General features: G+C 42.2%; 1 protein-coding gene across 1 annotated transcript; it reads left to right on the top strand.

Annotated features, from left to right (window-relative positions):
* Positions 1 to 1,243: 1,243 nt before the first annotated feature.
* Positions 1,244 to 20,431, top strand: TTF2 (transcription termination factor 2; the record flags this gene model as incomplete). The annotated part of the gene is made up of 22 exons (XM_082016084.1): positions 1,244 to 1,271; positions 1,370 to 1,481; positions 1,739 to 1,825; positions 2,878 to 2,944; positions 3,417 to 4,385; positions 5,276 to 5,402; positions 6,554 to 6,745; positions 6,979 to 7,136; positions 8,177 to 8,258; positions 8,570 to 8,683; positions 9,611 to 9,761; positions 10,425 to 10,530; positions 11,397 to 11,587; positions 12,449 to 12,602; positions 13,232 to 13,323; positions 14,090 to 14,172; positions 14,640 to 14,779; positions 15,573 to 15,743; positions 16,356 to 16,414; positions 17,405 to 17,558; positions 19,153 to 19,235; positions 20,065 to 20,431. The coding sequence occupies 22 exons, from the start codon at positions 1,244 to 1,246 to the stop codon at positions 20,201 to 20,203; spliced, it is 3,459 nt and encodes a 1,152-aa protein (XP_081872210.1). The 3' UTR covers positions 20,204 to 20,431.
* Between the last annotated feature and the right edge of the window lie 173 nt (positions 20,432 to 20,604).

Genomic DNA, 20,604 nt, shown 5'->3' with positions numbered 1-20,604 from the left:
ACTCGGCACTCCTTAAGGTACACACTTGCCTCAGGTGGCTTGCAGTATTTTACTTGCATCCCTTTTCTTTCATATTCCTGCTTCAGAACAAGCTGAGCAAAGTTGTTGCAGAAAGTGGAAAGGGCACAGGTGAGTATGAATGCATTGTCGTGAAGTTGGTGCTAGCCCCAAACAGTGTATGTTGAGCAGGAAAAAGGCACATATGAAAGCACAAAATTGTTAGTGTTGTGTAAAAAAAAAAAAAACACAAAACAAGTTTTTCACACAGGTACTGAGCCAAATTCAGCCTTCAGGCTGTGTCAGTGGAGCTGCATCAGTTTACCCTGTGACAGAATTTGGCTGTTGGTGTTGATTTCACTAATCTGTTATTTAGTGTAAATGTCAGTATTTTTGTACACATACTATAACCTTTCCATACTTCTGTTATTACCAGAGTCGTTATCTCACTTGAATTGTCATTAACAAAAGCAGTAACTAAGAAATGCACGCGTTGTGTTAAAGCTGTATTCCCCATCTTAAATACGAAAGAAAAAAAAAAAACCCCACTATTTCCAGCTTCTAACGGCCTGTGGTGTTTGTTTGTACTACTTGTTATTTCAACTTAAAATTAATTTTAAAATCTTTTACTTTTAAAAGTATATTGAACTGAACGGATGAAGCTGGGCAGCAGCGGTACCGGGAACGGTTCCCACGGCAGCGGGACGCACCCCAGGCAAAACGCTGACCCCTCGCCCCCGGGCCCGGCGTTCGCTACGCGGCTGCGGGCGCTCCATCCAACAGGCGGTTCAATTAGGTAAAAAGCAAGCACCGTGACGTTTAGGCGCCGCGTGGCACGGCGCGGCTGTCCGAAGGCCAAGATTAGGAAGCGGTACCGAGCGACCACCGGCGACCCGCGCTCGCGAAATGGCGTAGCGCCCCGCGCAGCGCCCGGCGCTGTCGGGCCCAAGCGCTGGCCACGCCCCTCCGCCCTGTGACCACGCCCACTCAGGGGCGGTCGCTCTCTCGTGGCGTGCGCCCGCCAATGGCAGCGCTCCTTCCTCTTCCCGCACTTTTCCCCGGCGTTCGAAAACAGAACTTGCGCCCAGCTGGGGATGGAGGAGTGAAGGGGGGCGGGGAACAGTGAAATCACAGCGCAGCGGCGATTGGCTCCATCGCCCCTTTACCCTTCTCTGACTGGACAGTCCGCGGGCGCCGGGTAGGATTGGCTGATTTCAAGAGTAGGCGTGGCGGCTGTCGCCCGGCGATGGAGGCCGTGCCGTGCGCGGAGCACGGTGAGGGGAGGTGGAGGGGTCCCCCCGGTCCCACCACTTCCCACCACTTACTTCCCCTCACTTACTTCCCCTCACTTCCTCTGTTCTCCGCCCTGCAGGGTCCCTCTGCTTCCTGAAGACGGGCGTCCGCGATGGCCCCAACAAGGGGAAGAGCTTCTACGTGTGCGGAGCGCAGGGCCCGGCGACCTGCGGCTTTGTCCTCCCGGCGCCGTAGGTGCAGGGCGGGGGGTCCTCCCTCCGCTGCGCGGCTTGGGCGGGGAGGGGAGGGAACACACCACGTACATGACTGTTTTGAGAGAAGTTCAATGCTCTATCAGCGGCCGTAAGCTTTTGTTTTCTTAGTCACGTAGTCTTTGAGAAGAGTCTCCAAGTATTTTGTCCCAAGTAACTGTTCTTGCCGTTGCTGTTCCCTGGGCAGCTTGTCTGGTCGTTATTCTTCCTCTTTTCTTTCTCTTTCTTCTTGTCAGTATTCCTGCGTCTCACTGCCTGGTCCACGAGGGCTGCATGGTGGAGCTGCAAGTCCTGGTTCAGCAGCAGGAGAGAGATGAATACCAGTAAGTTCCTCAAAGTGGAAACGAAGGCTTGTTGTACAGGTTTGAACATTCGGAATTATTTGATGGTGGCTGACTTGCAGTTTCCTTCTAGAACTGAAAAGGCTCATCCAGCCTTGAGGCCTTCACTTAGCATGTTTCAAAATGTTTGCTATTTTTATTAGCAGTTATGTTCAATGGTATAAACCTAAGTGATCAGGTTTATTTTTAACAGAATTGAACTCTGTTGGTTGGGTTCATCCAAGGTTCATGAGCGTTGTATCAAATGCACCAATTTTAATTCTGATTAAGTTCTTGCAGCAGTACTGGTTCGCTGCCAGTTTAAAAAAGATTACATCCCAAGTTTTTTTCTTCCTGATGTGCTTTAAATACGATGTGGCCTTTGCATTGTAACTGAAAGAATAGCTGTTTCCTTATGACTTGAAATAGGATACTTCTGAGGCTCTGAACATAGACAGTGTTTTTGCCCGAGCAGATACTTTTTTATTGATAAAACTAAAAACCAAATAACCCAAAATTCTAAGAACCCTTATCCAGAGAACAATGCTTTTGAAAAAAGCTTTGTTGCTGATGTTCATGGCCGTTTGCTGTGCAGAAGTCTGGATGTCAAGTGCAGATCAAGAGAACTTGACTGTGATGTTTTTGGTGCAAAGTAGAATCATAGAATAGATTGGGTCGGAAGAGACCTTTAAAGACCATCTAGTCCAACCCCCCTGCAGTGAGCAAGGACATCTTCAATGAGATCAGGTTGCTCAGAGCCTCATCCAACCTGACCTGGAATGGTTCCAGGGATGGGGCATCTACCACCTCTCTGGGCAACCTGTGCCAGTGTTTCATCGCCCTCATTGTGAAACATTCCTTCCTTACATCTAGTCTAAATCTACCCTCTTTGAGTTTAAAACTGTTACCCCTTGTCCTATTGCTACAGGCCCTGCTAAAAACTGTCCTCATCTTTCTTATAAGGCCCCTTTAAGTATTGGAAGGTACTTTTTAAAGAACATTTAGAGTTCCTTTACTGGCTCCTGCAGTTCAAATCTTGTTTTATTCTTTGGTAGGTTGTTTTACCGATGCCTTAAAAGTAAGTTGAATGGGAAGAAATGGTGTGGAAGCGTCCCATGGCAGGTATGAATGTTTCATTTGTATTATAATATCAGCTTATTCCAGCATGACTTTTCATTCTGTATTCTGTAATCACCTCTCAGACTACATAGCGGGAGTTTTTGTACTTTGTAGCTGAAAAGCGTATCAGCCTGCTGTCCTCCAGATTAGACTTCTCTTACTCCTACATTGTGTGAAGTAATCACTTTTCTCCAGTCTTAAAAGAAACTTGGGTTTGTTCTCTGGCTGTTCTGTGTTCTTGAGGATGATGCTGGTGGGACTTGATCCCCAAAACACATGGGAATGGCAAAGCAAGCAGAAAACCAACAGTTTTGTTTTGTTTTCCTTGTAAAATGTTTATCCTGATCCTGTTAAAATGATAGGAAAGATGATATTTGTAGAGAATGAAGTCTTACTTGAGGTGATCAGGTTGTGTATATAGTTAGCAGGCTTTAATAATTTGTACATTAGCATTACTCACTTCTATATATTGCAGGATCCAAAAGCTACCAAAGTGTCAGAAGCCTTAGAATCCCAGCCCAACACAGTACCTCTCTTCAATCCCAGTGGCCAAAGAAATCCATTCAAAGCAATAGACAAGAATTGTGAACCATCATCCTGGAAACAAATTAAGCAAGGAAACGGAGAGGAAAGTAAAGCAAAAGGAGTAAAAGCAGAGAAAGAGAGCATGCTGGTGTCACATAAAGAAAAGAAATCAACCTCTGATTCCTCCATAGGGAAGGAACATCTAGAAGGGCTGAAAACTAAAAAGAAGCAGTCCCTGGGAAATAGGAGTGATCCAGAACTTAAGGAAAGCACAGTGTCTGAATCTAAACTTGGTGTTTCTGAGACTTGGAATGGGAAAAACACCCTTTGTGAGGAAGAGGAATATGGTGGCAGGGGCAGGGAATCCAAGAAGTCTTCTGAGTGTGTGGAGAAAGAGCCAGGTGGGAGATCAAAGCTCTTGCCACTAAGTCTTGGAAAGCAAAGTACAAGTACAAAGCCTCCAGAGGAGGAGCAGCTCGGAGAGAAAAGCTTAAAAAGCTGTGGGGATAAAGAAACCAGAGAGAAAGAATACGTTGGTCGGAAGAATGGAGAAATGAAACCCACATCTAAAGAAGATATGATTTCCCCAGCAGCACCACAATGGGGGTTGCAACATGCTGCCCTGAACGGAGGAGCAGAGGCAGTGCTGCTGCCCAAGACAAAAGTCAGGCCAGGGCTGGGACAGCCTGCTGATGAAGCCTCTGGCAGTGACAGTGATGAAGTAGGATTTGTTTATTCCTCATCAGGTAAAAGTAAACCTCAAAAATCAGTTGAGGGTTTGCAGTCAAGAGAGATTCCTTCAGGAAAGAGTATGCAGGGGGCTTCTTTGCCAGGAGCTGCAGCATCGCATCACATGGAAGAACCCCAGGACCCTAAAGCTCTTCACAACCATCTTGTAGTCCAGCTGAAGCAGAAGAAGGTCATTTATTGCGCCTATTATTCCTTTTTTTTTGGGGTTCTGTGTTCAGGATAACTTCCCTTACTCGTGACAGGCATCAGAATATGGTATCCCCTCACAGACGAAAGTCCAAATATTTGGATGGTTTAGGAAGGCAGAGTAAGGGAGAGAATTCAGCCTAGGCACAAGCTAGTTGTTTTAAGCCACATGTGAGAAAATTACCCCTAAGCTAAAATAACTTTCTGCATTTGGGGGTGCTGAATTTTGACCTGCGTGAGGCTGTGTCTGTCTTTTACCCAGAAGATAATTTGCATAAGATGGAACAGTGCACAGTCAGCTTAACCTTTATAAATAATGTGGTGGTTTGTAGTTGTCTCTCTTGGCCTTGTGAAGTAAGAATGATCTAGCCATGAAATCTTGCACTAAGATGAAATAAACTACCTGTTTGCTTTTTTTAATAAATGCCATTAACAATGTTCCAAATTTTTTTTATTATAAAAACCTCTGTTTGCCTAGAGCTCAGAAAAGAACCTTTAAATAAACAGTCAGAACTGTCGTTCCTGCTAGTATAGAAAGAAAAAATGTGCAAGTAGGTTGAACATTGGGTGCTTTGAGAGATTTAAGATTGTCCAAGTCACTTGACTACCGTCGTTTGTCCTGTTTCATAAAAAGGGGGAGGCCCTGCATTCTTCCACCTCTTCTAAAGTACACTAATGGTTCATTTCTTTTTTGCTAAAAGAGTATTTAATAACACTGAATGGCACTTAAATGCTTTTTAAAAATTGTAGAACAGTATCAAAATACGAATTACTATGGCATAACATTAGTGTTTTTAAACTTCTGACCTGCTTGTTCTCTGGCAGAGAGCTTGGTAAGCACACTCAGGTTTTTGATTCATTTTTGTTTTGCAGAGTACATTGGCTAGAGTGAACATTCAGCTGCTGCCAGATAAAGGGGAACGGTTATTAAAGCAAGTGCAGGATTTGGAAGCTGCACTCAGTGCTCTTAACATTTCAACAGCAGATACTACTGAAAAAGGTAGGGATAATTTTTTTTTTTTTTCCCCCCAGAACTTTGCAAAATGGTTCATCTTGCTATAGTTGTTAATATTTAGGGGAAAATAGCGTAAACTTATATATGGCATGTGGTCTATATAAAGTTTGTCTGTTGAGATTCACTGAAGATGGAAAGCGTTAGTTGCAAAGTGTCGGACAGGATGAACGGAACAACTCCAGGGTTTCCTCTGAAGTGTTGTTTCCTCCTATGGTTAGCACCCAGGGCTAGTTCTGTTTCCAGCTTTGGCTAATGATTGAGGCAGGTGTCTCTGAGAACTTGCCAGTGAAGTATTAACTTCCTCTTTGTTGCAGTACAGAACCATGCTGCATACACATGTTTTGGCTGCTGTGTCTGAATGTTTCAGTTACAAGATAAGCAGCTTCCAGTAAAGCCATTGCTGTAAAGTGATTTCCTAATTCTATTAACTAGTATGAATCACTGTGGTATATTAATAAACTAGTATTAATATTCTGTGGAAGAGAGGCATTTCGTTGAGTTACCAGTATGATCACCTCAACAGGAGAGTTACTTTGTGATCATAATATTAATTGTGTTGATGAAAAGATCTAGTTTGACAACACTGGAAACTAAAGATCGCTAGCAAGGAAGCAGTAATGCACAGGCCACCACACAACGAGCAGTCCCAATGTTTTATAGTATATCTGGTTTTAAACAGAACAGACCTTTCCAGGAAGGAGAGAAAAGCTCTTGAGTTCTTTTCCCATACGTTCTTGGATATTTTCATAGTTTTTGTGACCAAAACATTGACAAGAAAGATGTCTTTAAAAGGAAAAAATCCTCTGGGAACAGTGTGCAGAACTGACCTTGTGTTTGCACTGATCTGATCACAGTTGCAAAGTTCACTGTGTTGGTATAAACCACACATTGTCGCTTGCGCTGAACTGCATTGCCTGTTGCATAGGAGCAGGAGGCTAGAGCATGCATGTTAGTAGATGCAGTGGCTCAGGTGACCTGCTGGTAACTTGCTACCCTGCTGTTAAATCTGTGTGACCACTTAGCAATATTTTGCAAGGAGACTATTGGGCAAAAGAAAGGCACTTCTCCAGCGCCTTGTGTTACAGCCCAAGGTCCATTGTGCAACCTTTTCAACCTGTGATTCCTTTCCTGTTAAGAGGAGGATAGCACAAGGAGCAGCTTCCGTGAGGAATCTTTGCCTAACCCATTTGGCAGGCCAGGTGGTACAAAGTTGATGCCGCCACTACCAGTCCGGGATCCTACAGCAAGGACTTCTTCAGGCCCACCCAGTCACCCCTCTGCTGCTGCTACTTTGGGTTCCAGTGAGTATTACAGCCACAGTTTTGGAAGCAAGTACAGAAAGACTTTTTTTCATTAAAGGGAACACTGGTGAGGATTATTTCTGAAATAATCTTGCAACTTGTTGATATACATGAGAGTACTAAACCTTTTTTGTTACTGTGAGCTGCATACTACCCCGCCCCAGGCATCTATAGCTACTGACATCAATCCGAGATGAAGGATCTGCTTGGGGAAGTCAGCTTTGTAACCACATTACATGCATAATACTGTATCTTTCCAGTGAACTCTGGTGTGCAGAATCTATATGGAGGAAGAATGACAGAAGACCGAATCAGGGCTGTACACAGTGCCACAAGTGAGGCTATTAATCATCTTCACAAATCTCTAGATTCCTGTCCGACAGAGCAGACGGTGGCTGAAGATCCCTCTGGATTGAAGGTGAGTTGGCAAAGATGGAGGATGTCATACTGATGAATGAAGTGTAACATCTGAGTGATACCCTAGAGCATCCTGTCCTTTCACACTTTGAAATACTTAGCAGTTTTCATCCTGCTGGGAGAAGATGCTCTAATTGCTTTCCATCCATGAGAGTTGCTTCAGATTGCCAGTACTGATGTTCTACCCTCTTGCTTTGTGTCTTTGGAATATTTAGTGTTTGAATGCAGTGTCTCAGACAAAGCAACCAACCCACAACCATTTGTTTGTATGTGACTGGCAGAACAGAGGCAGGTCTCCAGTGAGGAGCAGACTGAGAACCTTCTTATGGTTCTTTTCTCCCAGATAGGTCTCCCATTGAGCTATAAGAAATAGTCTTTTAAAAAAGCATTGCAAATGATCAAGTTCATGCAACCCAATGGACTCCAGAGTAGTCCGTTCTGATCTGCCAAAGAGCAGCTCTTTATCTATCAGGTGGTGCAGAACCCATAGTTGAGGTTACGTGCAAGGTATTGGAAGGCACAGGTCTCTACAAGATGGTATGTTGATGTATATGTTTTGTGTTGCTTTTGAGATCCCCTAGGGACCTTTTCGGTGCTGGGGAAGGCCATTTAATGTCTTGTGATGATAGTATGTAGTCCCTCTTCCTGTCTTAAATTTTAAGAGTCTGTAGGGGTCTTTAGACTTGGTGAGAAAAGGGGAAGTGTTCTCAATCCCCCTCCTTGACAGGGATGCCTGTTGTGAGCAAGGTAGGCTTGGGTGGATTTTCCACCTGAACAAGCCACTTTTACACGCTCTCGGGAGCACCAGAGGCTGGTTTATGCATAAAGCGTTAGCAAGACTCATGTATGGTACTGCTGACCTCCTGTCTTCAGGACTTGCTTATCTTGGGTATCCTCATCCATATGGGAAAAAAACAAATAGGCAAACTGCTTTTAGTAAGATTGTAGTAGGACAGTTCAACTGGATAATTTGGTACAGGAAGCAGAAGTGTCTGAACTTTGCAAGGTGTTTCCTTCAAATGCTCTGTCTCGCCCTCTCAGGTTCCACTGCTGCTGCACCAAAAGCAGGCACTTGCATGGCTACTCTGGAGAGAGAGTCAGAGGCCGTGTGGAGGAATTCTGGGTAAGCAACAAAACAGGAAAGTGGATTTTGCGGGGGCGGATTTATGACAGTAACAGTTTGGCACGTAACTTACTCGGAGGCCAATAACTAGTTATTTTGTAGGCATGTCAAAGAGGCTTGTTTTACTATGCCCTTTGACCAATTACAGCTATTAACTCATTACTAAATCATACCCTGAAATGGTTATATGTGTATTTTTGTTTCCCAGGTTCCCTAGGGCAATTTCTGTTGCAGTATTTACCTCGGTGTAGATCTGAGCTGGGGGGACTCATTTCTGCAAGTCATCACAACTTCTGTGTGTCTTTTTCCAGCGGATGACATGGGCTTGGGGAAGACTCTAACAATGATTGCTCTCATTCTGGCCCAGAAGCAGCTGAAGACAGAGAAGAGAAAGGAGAAATCAGAAATATGGCTATCCAAAAATGGTGCAGAATTTTTTCTATCATACAGTACATACATTATGATGCAGTGCTTTTTGAAATGCCTAAAGTATTATGGGTTAAAGGCTCATAAAACAACAGGTTCTAGCTGTGCTGTCTTCCCTTCTGTAGGAAAATTCCATTTGGCTTAATGTTGCTGCACTCCCTTGCAAGGCTTTTCTCTTAATCAGTGTCACTTGTTCTTCCATGGGATGCCCAGGATTTCCCAAGTCATTACTTAATATAATTTTGGGGTTTTTTTATTGATTAGTTTCCAGAACAAGTTAAAGCCAGCATATGCTGTTTTGAAAAAAGTTTCATAATTTTTTCAATATATGCAAACATATGCATAGTTTTCATAGCATAAGGACTTAAATTAGTTATTACTCGCCTCCTTGTGACTGATTTCCCCCCCACCTTTTATCTTGTCCATAGATATAAGGGATGTTAGAGTTTTTAAAGAGTATTGTTTCTGTGTCCGCAACCTGTTACTATCTCCATCCTCATGGAACTGGTTGGACTGCTTTTTCCTGTCTTGTCAAGTTTACTGACTGTGTTGTTTGTTTTTCCTGTGTGGTTCAAAATGGTAACATTTCAGTCTTCTAGAACAGGAAAGAATAATTTGTTTGGTACTGTATTCTCAGGAGAGATCAAGGTTAGCTCCTGAATTCTAACCTTTCAGCTTATCCAAAGGAAGTGCACAAATATATAGCATAATTCTGAGTGGAAAGGAAGTAATGCATTAGTGCTTAAGTAGAGCACCACCCAGAACTAACAGTGCCCCAGAATGCAATGTAGAGATGTCTGCTTCACAAACTGTACCCACAGGAAAAGTGGACTGATCTTCTTAATGGTTGTGAATTTCCAAAACTTCTGTCTTTGTTGTAGTCTAATGTGAAGACATTGAAACCTGTCTGCAATATTTCCCTGCAGATTCCACTGTTATCCCTTCCTGCAGCACTTTAATCATTTGTCCTGCATCCTTGATCCATCACTGGAAGAAAGAGATTGACAGACGTGTGGGCTGTGGCAAACTGAGGGTCTATTTGTACCATGGGCCAAACAGAGATAAACATGCAGAGGTGTAAGTGCTAAACCATAAATATGACCAAGAAAAGTAAAATGCTACTTAGGAAGAGATTGTGTCTATCAGAGCTGAAATTCTGTGGCTATAGAATAGTGGAAGAACCTGAAGTATGGAAATGTAGAGGATCCAGGTGGTCAGGCTGATGTCTGCTGTCAAGGTGTATATAGCAAATCCTTTATGGTCTATACCCAGGCTATTGCTGTTCCTGATAACAAAAAAGAGGTGTATGTTCTCTGAAACATCTCTTGCTTGTAGAGATTGTCAGCGGCAGTTTCTTCTGTGCTTGTGCTTTTGTGGTTGTTTGGGGTTTTTTTTAGCTGTATGTATAGGTCAGAAAATTCTCTACACCACTTTAGGCCATGCTGAGCAGTATTTCTAGGTGCCAGATTCTAAGTAGTCTTCATCTCATGTGGTGTATGTTCTGTACCACCGTATTTTACTGTCTTCTTGAGCTTGCTCTATCTACTTCCAGTATCCATAAAATGGGGACAATGTGCCCTTCCTGTTTGATTGCTATGAAGTTCTGTTTTCTGTAAAACTCTGCATTTCAGCTCTTGTAGAACTGTGGTGGTGTTAAAACTTGAGCGTGCATTTTGTCTGCCTTGCAGAATGAATTCCTCATTTGTTCTTGCTCCTGATTACTACTTTCCTTTTACGCAGGCTCTCTGAATATGATGTTGTTGTCACAACCTACAGCCTTCTCTCCAAGGAGGTTCCCACAAAAAAGGAGGAGGGGGAAGTCCCTGCTGAGGACCATGATGTGGGGGTGAGAAGCCATATTGTTGATAGAGGGTTGCCTTAACGTTTTGTTCTGAGGTGTTGCAAACCATTGTTGTTTCAAGGAGCACCTTATTCAACCTGCTTCTCACTGTAGCATTTTTTTTTTCCCTGCAAGTCCCCTGTTGAGTTTGCACAGTAAAAAATAAAGTGATGAAAGTACCGTGAAGTGCAGAAAGAGAACAGGGAAAAATATGCACAAGAAATCTGTTCTGTAGTAACACAGAATACACTATATTGAATATAGTTGAAACATTTTTTTAAAAGTATTTTTAAGAGCGCAATGATGAATCTCATACTCCTTTCGATGTGAGACTGAAGGAACACTAGAATCTCCTGTTGGTATTCTTTGCTGAAGCACCAACATCACTTTAAACTACCAGAAACCTGTTGCAATCTAGATCTTGCTCGTAAAGCAGACAGACTTTTGAATTTCCTGAAACTTCAAGGTGGCACCTGTAAAACTGTAGAGAGATCCTGCATTTAAAAGTACAGGATACGCCCTAATAGAATAATTATGTGTTCCTTTATCCCAGCCTAGCAAAATTTTACTGATCTGGAATGTCTCTTGGGAAGGAAGAGGCAATAAAATGTTAAAAGCAAGAAAAAACTGTAAAAGATTAGAAATTGTCATCAAGAACAGACAAATGTTATGTTCTCTAGCTTATAAACTTTCATGGAAGCTTTGGAGAGATGATTTTTTGAGACCCCCTCTTACATGACAGTAAGAGCTCAAATTACTGCTGACGAACATCAGGAAAATGCTTCTTGCTGGAAAAATATGTTTGCCTGTGGCTCCTTAGAGAGCCTAGCAAGGTTCTTTGTACAGGGTTACAAATATTCTTTTTCTTTCAGAGTGGGTCATTTCCCTGTTCCCCTCTGCTCAGGGTAGCTTGGGCTCGAGTTATATTGGATGAAGCTCACAATATTAAAAATCCAAAGGTTCAAACCTCTATAGCTGTGTGCAAAGTGAGAGCCAGTGCCAGATGGGCTGTCACCGGGACGCCGATACAGAACAACTTACTGGACATGTACTCTCTCCTGAGGTGAGCTGGCTGCACGTGAACACAAGGACAGGGCTCCAATTCCAGTAATTCTTTGCTGATGAAGTGCTGAAGTTGTTTTGAAGTTTGATAGGTTTCTAAGATACGTGGGGTAGTGAGACTAGTTATATTAACGCTTCAGACACTGGACTGCAAAGGCTGTGACTGAGGCATTGCGCAAGGCTGACCATACTATTGCATGAAGCTATTCTGCTTTTTTATAGAGAACTATTACTTCAGATCTCCTATGTCTGTAAGATGAATATCCACAAAACCAACTATAATGAACAGAAGTTTTGTGCGAGAATCCTTGTTCCTACCAGGGCAGCCTGGGAGTATCTTACTAGAGAGTGTTGTGCTACAAGTGCATTGAAGGAGAGGGTGAAAACTTTGGCTTCTGTAAACAAATGATAAACAGGTTAAACTCTGTCCTCCTCGTTGCTGAGGGGGGAAAGATTAAGAAGGATGTTGGAGAACCAGAGAGAACTTGCATTTGAAATCAATTTTGGATAATTGAAATTAATTTTCAATTAAGAGGTGCAGGAGTTTGGAATAACAAATGAGTATGCTTTTTGGCAAGTGACTGTGCTTCTTGATGCCCTTCATTTGCTGGTGATTCTTGAGCAAAGAGAACGTGATGGGTACAGAATGAGAAAGATGCTTTCACTGTGATAGTGATGGTAAGACTCTTGAGCAAACCAGTTATTGGAATCATTACACTGGAAGTCTTTTAATATTCCTAGCAGTTGTGGCTGAACAGGGAATAGTTTGTTTTGGATAGTAAGGAGTTCAGTTCTGGTCATTCAGGATTAACTGAAGAACTTTTCTTCCCTTGGTATGAAGTCCCTTTCCCTCATGTTGTAGGTTTCTACGTTGCTCTCCTTTTGATGAGTACAAGGTGTGGAAATACCAAGTAGATAACAACACAAAAAAGGGAGGAGAGAGGCTGAGTCTCTTAACCAGGAGCCTCTTATTACGGAGAACTAAGGACCAGCTGGATGCAACTGGCAAGCCCTTGGTAAGAACTTCAGCCTCCACAACTAGATAATCATTCCATTGCTTTCCTTGCAGCAGCCAGTGAGTTCTTTACAGGTGTAAGTTTAATGGGCGGGTTTTTCTGTCTACTGCAGTCTCTTGAGCAAGAAGAGTTGAATGCATGTGGGATGCTTTGACTGCTTATCCAGAAAGCAGAAATATAAAAAAGAAATAAACCTTTCAGTTATAAATCACATGCAGAGGAAAATACGTTAAGTAATTGCAAGTAGATGCCCACTTAGTGAAAAGGTAAGTCTAGGACTCTGAGCTAGCCTAGATTTCTAGGAATCAAAGCTGCTGCATGTCAAATGGATCTGGTGTATGCTGGAGCATTGGCTTTCTGCATTACTCTTTACAAATAGTCTGTTAAACCAAGTATTAGATCATTGGTGTGCCTGTAAGCTGTTAAAAGATGTAGCTTTGGTGTACTGTCTGATTCTGAATGGGGAAATGAGAAGCTACTTTTACAACACAATAATAATGTTAATGAAGAAACAAACAGCTACCTTCTGACGCTTAGAATACTGTGTTAAATCTTGGAACACTGGTGTTGTGATACTGTATAAGATTTTTTGCACTATATACATCTGATGCTGTGTATTTTTACTTCAGGTATCTCTGCCCCAGCGCAGCACACAGTTGCATCAGTTAAAACTTTCAGCAGAGGAGCAGTCAGTGTACAATGTGCTCTTTGCAAGATCCAGGTATGAATGTGGGAAGAGATAAGATATTTTGTGGTTTTGTTTCTTCCTGGTGTGAAAAATCAGAGAATTCCACTTCTAGAGTTTTTGGACAAATTCCTGTTGATTTTTTTCCCTTTCTGCCTACCTGTCAAGCATGTTTGAAAATACATTGCTTGTTCTACTAATAGCTGAAACTGATGCTTTTTTTTTTTTCCTCCCATATCTTCATGCCTTGTATGAGCTTTGTATTCCAGCTTTTCACTTAATCTCATTGATTACAAGACTCCAAAGACTTGGAATTGCAACAGTAGTTCTTAAATAATGATGTGCCAGCACCTGTAAGGGAGAGAATTGATCTTCTTTGCTCTGCGATATTTATACAATCGGAAATTATGCTGGCCTGCCCAGACGGCTGTAGTGCAAGCCAGTGTCACTTTGTGTTCTCCTAGGGTCTCTTTAAATAGTGTTGCTGTAAAGAGTCTTCCTTCCTTTTAAATGTACATTTAAAGATGTCCTTTTATGAAGAATGTTAACTATTGGGCCCTAGCCCCTATTAAACTCAAAGTATTCCAGTAAGCAGGCTTGCTTCCTCTTGTGTTTTCCGAAATGGATCTTGGTTTTGATCATATTCAAGTTAAAGAAAAAGGGAAGGGGTGTGATCATTTTGTGACTAAATAATTAATGAGACCTTCCTTACCTTAATGTATCATCAGCTTGCTTGTTAAGCCCAGGTTCCTCTTGCCTTTTCTCTGTGTTAAATTCCACAGTCTTTATTTTGTTCTTCCAGGTCAACACTACAATCCTACCTAAAGAGACAGGAGCAGAAAAGTGAAGGCAGAGAGTATGCTGGTGGTAACCCATTTGAGAAAGGTTTGAGCACACCCTCCCCTGAAAACATTTGCAGAAATGACTCTTAAGTCCACAATTAAAGAGGGGCAACAGACCTGGCCACATGGGATCAGGACTTAGAAATTCTTTGGAGAATGTTTTGCTGCTTCCCTGATGTTACAAAGAATCCTACCATAATATTCCAAAAGTCTGTCCTCACTGTTGTGGCTCTGGGCAAGTCTCTTAACCTCCCTGGGTCTGAAATTCCCTTATGAAATAAAGGTCTAATTGCTCGTAGAAGAGATTACAGTATTAGTATAAGGTATGTGGTACTCTGATTTGTGTTGTCTTTTTTTAAGTGGGGTTTGATGTGTTCCTGTGTTAAATCAGGTATTTGCTTGCCTCATTGGTTGTTGTCTCTTATTGATGAAGCTCTTGCTGGAGGTGGCTGAGCAGTGCTTGGAAATGCCTCCAAGAGCTCTTCATGTTTTCTCTTCCTTCCTTGGCAGTTGCACAAGAGTTTGGGGTCAGTCAAAAGGAATTTCTAGCAGGCTCCCAAAGTGCCTCCCAGGTCTCAAGTACTGTCCATGTCTTGTCCATGTTGTTGAGGCTCCGTCAGTGCTGCTGTCATCTCTCCTTACTGAAAGTGGTAACTGCATTGTGTTGTAGTGGTGTGGGTTTTCTTGTGGGGATTTTCTTAAGTGGTTGTGTAAGTTAACAGGCTTTGTCACACCTTGCATCTCATAGCTAAGGGTGTATGAACCGAGCCATTTCTAGGACTGTGTATTTTACAGCCTGAGAGGTTTTAGATGGGCATACTTCCTACTGAAGAGTTCCTCAGCATGACCTATGTGGGCAGCTGTGTCTCTGGAAACACCTCTATTCAGATTAAAAAAAAGAAATAGAATTTTAATGGTAAAAAAGATGTCTTGATCCTAACCTAGTCTTGAAAAGTGCACAAGTCCACAACTGTAGCCTGTTTCAAAGGCTACACTTAGAGCTGGAGAGCTCTAAGTGCCGTGACTGAAGTTGCCGTGCATGAAGTAGATTAATCTTCCAGAAGTTCTTTGCTCTTGTCATATAAAGCAGCTGCAGAATAAATGCAGGTACTAAGGGAAAAGGCAAGGATTTATCTTCTAATATCTCTATAATAATCCTGCAATTGTTAAATGCTATGGGAGGGGGAATCTGAGGAGACTGGACCACAGAAAATGGCTGAGCTCACATGCTTTCCCTACACTTGCCCCTTCTTAGAGCAGAATAAGGGACCAAAGAGACTGTTGGTCTGAGCCGGTAGTGTGTTTTAATTGTTCTGTCTTCATATTGCATAGCTTCCTTCAAACCCACTGTCCTCAGCAGACATTGTGCAGCCTATGGATCATTACAGAATTTGTTCTCAGGCTTGACTGTGATCCCTCATTATATTGCTTGCTTTCCCACAGGCTCTGGATCAACTTAACTTGAACAGTGAAGGCCTTTCCCTCTCCATTGAGGAACAACTTAATGCTTTGACCCTGTTGGAGCTCCAGGCTCCTGATTCCAAGTCAACAGTCTACCTCAATGGCACAGCTTTTAAAACAGATATCTTTGAAATCACCAGGGAGAGCACCAAGGTATTCTGCTTGTGGCTTTCTTACCTTCCTTGAGAAACTTGGATTTCAGCACTTTGCCTTTTGAATTGTTAATGGACTGTCACACCTTGGTAATTGCAGATCAGGCTAAATTGGCAATTTAGATGAAATCAGGTGAGTAGGTTGATAGTCTGCTTGAATGCCTTCTGGGAGGGCTCCAATTTACCAGTTGTTGATGGCTACTTCCAATAAAGCTGTGAGAATCTGACTGTGCTGAAAATCTGTCAGTGAAAATCTTGAGCACTGAACTCACAGAAGTTTAAAAAAGCATGCTTGTGAGAGCATGGTGCTTGTGAAGAGCTAGAAAAAATGGGATGGCCCCATGAGGAGAGGTGGCAATAACTTGGCTTCTCACAGGAAGGTTGGAATCTGTAAAACATGCTTGTATGATTTGATTTCTTAACCTTTTTATCCATGGTGGGAGTGTTCTTACTAATGACTATTAAAATATCTTGAAAGTGTGAGCACAGAAGAAATTCCAGTAAGAGAGTTACTTTTGATCACTTCCGATTTTAATGAAGAAAGCAAAGAATGAGCTGGGTTATGACAGCAAGCAGACTAGGGTTTTTTTTTTTTTTTTTTTTTCCACTGCAGATAGCTCACCTCTTGGCTGAACTGAAAGCTATTCAGAGTCACTCGGAGTCTCAGAAAAGGTTAGTAAATATGTCCTTTTCTTTAGTCATAGTGATTGAGAGAAGCATGTCTCTTGACAGCAGCAGAAATAGTTTAAAACAATTGCATACAAAACTCCTGGTATGGTAAAATGGTGGCAGTACTGCAGTAGTTGAAAGCAGATTTTTGGGGGGGGGGGGGTGGAAATCCAAGACAAAAGAGTGTAGTTTTGGTTGTGCTGAGAAGTATTTGCCCTCAGCTCTACAACCCACCTCACCACCCCAAAAAAAGTGGGGGAATAAAGCAGTGGTTAAAACTGAATCTGTTTGAGGTAAAGGAATGCATTGATCAGAGGACGTAAGTGTTGTTGAAGTCTTGCAGCTCTCACCGTGCAAGTTCTGTCTTTGCTTCACACCAGACTGCAGTGTGACAGGGTCTTCTGCTTGGTTTTGTTAAACAGTGTAGAATGCATTTACCTGTGTTATTTTGGGGGTACGTTGGAAGGGGAAGTCCTGTTCTTGGGCAACTTCAGATTTGCACCATATGTAGAAAGCTTTTTTCCAAAGTCTTTTCAAAAAAGCATTCCCACCATAAGAGTGGGAACACCAACATTACTTTTGTTCCCTGCCAAAAAACAATTGAATAAATTATTATCTCCCAAACTGTTTAATCCAAAATTAAAGTGTGGGGAGTGAGAGGCCCAGAGGAATCCAGGTTTGGTGTTGCTATTGATTAATTTTGCAGAAAAAGCTCATAATTGATTGGTAGGTGGCAATGTAAAATCCAAAAACAGAGGTGAAAGTTACAGACTTAATATTTCTGAAGTTTACTGGGTATTAGCCTTCCACAGCAGGTTCCACCACTACACCTACAGGTTAAACTATTTCTGAATTGGGAAGGGACTCATCTGCAGTTTGCAGTGGGGAAGAGTGCCTGAATCATTGTCTCCCCTTGGGGGAGACACTGCAATAACCAAACTGTTACACTACATACAGAGAACTTGTTCTAAACTCCCTTTCCTTTCTCTCCAGTGTTGTTGTCTCTCAGTGGACGAGTATGTTGAAAGTTGTGGCTGTGCACCTCCAGCAACTAGGGCTGAAGTATGCAACAGTGGATGGTTCTGTCAATCCTAAACAGAGAATGGACGTGGTAGAAGAGTTCAATAACAATCCCAAAGGGCCTCAGGTACACAATCAGGGCAGGAAAACAGTTACTAGCGCTGTGATAGCTGACTTCATGATTCCATTTACTGTTACTACTTCCATTTGGACCCCTAGGTTCCAAGATCAGCAGGGAAAGAGGTAGCTGTAAAAACAAATGTATGTCTTATGATGGGCAGTAGCAGCTGCTGAAAAGCTCCTTTGATGTTAACCTTGGGTACTGAGATCATCTGACTCCAAAGCTAGTTCGAAGGCTGTCCAAAGCTTCGGTGTGTTCAAAAATGTTTTTGCCACAGAAAGTAATGTGGAAGGTGTGGGGCTAACTAGCTCTACTCAGAGCAGGTTGGTTCTTTCCAACTTATGCTTCTGCATTGGAAGATGTTTCTTTCTGTATATAACCTGCTTGCCAAGGAGCCTGTAAGATTTTATTGCTGTTTTCCAACATATCAGATACTTTTTACCAGACTAATATTTTTGAGAAGAGGACAGTTTAATCTGTGAATGAGGCTAAAATTAACAAGAGCATATCTCACCCTGGTATAAACATAGTAAGATTTGGATTAGGATGAGAGAAGTCATAGTTTTTCACACATCCAAAATAAGGAGAGCTCATGTGACTTCTCTCATTTTTGAGTTGTTGGGGTTTGTGGGGAGCATGTGTGTTTAAATACTAATGAACCACAGTGTGCTGGCTTTTCATGAAAATAGCTTCTAGTCTGAAATTTTGGCCAAGGGAAGGAAGCTTGCCAGGTGACTAAAAACATTGAATCCAAATTAATTGTTCATAGTGATTATACTTTCATCTGGACGCTGACATTCCTGTAATTGAGGCAGGAGAGGCTGTCTCCTCTGAGGATGGCTCTGTGACTGGAAGGGGAGAATGTGGTGCATTATCTTGTTTTCTTTGCTGGATTTCTTGAACAAGCTGCTATCTACAAAATAGATATTTCTCTTTCTAGCTTTGAATTTAAACAAATGAAGATTTCTGCCAGCTATATGAATAGCTGACCCCTTAAACAAGATCAGGGTTTTAAGGTACCACACCATGAAATTAAGTAATAAATATATATAGCAAGCGTCTCTGTCCTTAATGGAAATCTTTTCCTGCTGTACAAGAAATCTTCTCTAAACTGACCATTTGCTATATCCCCATTCCTCCCCAGCTACTCATCTTTTTCTAAATAGTAGGTTATGTGGAAACAAAGTGAAAAGAGTAGCAGGCCATTTCAGTCCAGCTGCCTGTGTTTAAGTAATCATTGATGTTAATTCAGAGTTGGTGCCATTTGGTCCCATTGTTGGCAGTGGGCTGTCACCAGAGAGGCTGGTCATTTCAGTGGGACACAGAGAGAGTCTGAACTTTTCAGTCCTTTCTCTAGTCTGTAAAAATGTATAGGGGTAATATATAAGGAATGTTGGACTGGCCTCTCTGAGCCGTAACTTCCATGTCCAGGCTTATGTGCCTTATCAAGTAGCATCTGGTAAGCTCCCAAATACCTAAGAAATATACATGCGTAATATAAATATGATAAACAGATCCTTTGGTTCAAATTATTACGTGGAGTATATGAAGCATTAATTTTCTGGAAACAGGCTTCTTAACTCTCTTTTGGCCTTTGAAGGTAATGTTGGTCTCATTGCTGGCTGGAGGCGTTGGTCTGAACTTGACTGGAGGAAACCACATCTTTCTCCTTGACATGCACTGGTAAAGAGAAATAAAAGTTCTATCTCTGAGGATGTGTGTAGGGCATGCTGCTTGCTTTCTCACCATGTGTGCTGTGATGTCTGATACAACTGGGTCGGGGGGGGAAGAGTTTAGCTCAGAGTAAGGGCTAATGATTAGTTGTGGAAAAATTTTTTTACTATGGCCTTCTTCCAAGACACACTGTTTTTTGGTTTTTTTTTCCTTTTATATGAAAGTAATGCATATGAGCTCCTAACATTTATGTTGTCTCTCATCAAAGTCAGCATCACTTTTTAACTAAATGTTGCTCATGGGAATTTACAAAGCAAGCTAATGTGCTTCAATACATTAAAACCAGCTGCTGAGTAGCAGCATTAAAGAAATGTTTCTACAATATGGAAGTTATGTCAACAAGTATTCCCTGTAGCCATGTGTCAAACAGAACCATTTCTTACGTAAATATTCTTGAGTGAAAGCCTCTTTCAATGGAGTCTACCTTCCTTCTTTACTCTCCTCTTTCCTCACCAGCTATTCAGCTTTCTCCGAGTACTAACTATTGGCCAGAAATATAGGGCTACATGGAACAGTGGTCTAAGTCATACAGCTGACTTTATGTGGGGATGTAGCATACTTCTACAAAGGGCAAAGGGAAATGCAGTCAGAGTGAACACTGGCGATCAAGCTAGTAAACCTAAGGTAACCTGGGAGCAGTTTTAGTTCTACAGAGGAAGAAAACAGGATGCTCTGGAGGCAGGCAAATGAGGCAAGCACAGAGGCTTCGATATTTCAATTATTCCTGAACATAAGCCCTTAAGCTATTTTTTTTTTTTAATTCTTTTTTTACCTGCAGGAATCCCGCTCTTGAGGACCAGGCATGTGACCGCATTTACCGAGTGGGGCAGCAAAAGGATGTTGTGATACACAGGTCAGGATTTTCCTTAGCAGTAAATGAGGCTGTTGCTGCTCATGTACTGTCTAGCTTTAGTTAGTGAGACAAGGCGTTGGTTTGAGGCTTGTTTCTTTACTCAAAGCTAGGCACAAGGTCTGATGGTGGGATTGGGGTTTGGGCACCGAGATAAAGACCACATGAAAATGCTTCTATGTGGCAGTTGCCTGCATGTTGCTGTCCTAATAGCTAGCAGTGGTTTATTGTTTCTCAACCCGTGGCGTAGTGGGAATGTCCTGCTCATTCCTGAGAACAATTCAGGCACTGAGATTTTTCACCGTGCTCCCTAAGCCTGGACCTCTCTAATATCACTAACATAAACTTATAGAGCACTTCTAGTAAGTGGCAAAGTTGGCTTTTAGAAAAAGCATCTGTAATTGTAAGTACTAAAAGGCTGTTATTACTGTAACTGCACAGCAAATTCAAAGAAACTGTAATCTAAAA

The sequence above is a fragment of the Phaethon aethereus genome, assembly GCF_964289735.1.
Source record: "Phaethon aethereus genome assembly, contig: HAP1_SCAFFOLD_492, whole genome shotgun sequence".
NCBI classification, from domain to species: Eukaryota; Metazoa; Chordata; class Aves; order Phaethontiformes; family Phaethontidae; genus Phaethon; species Phaethon aethereus.
Note: the sequence above shows the minus strand (reverse complement) of the source record. Positions and strands in the feature narration are given on the sequence as shown.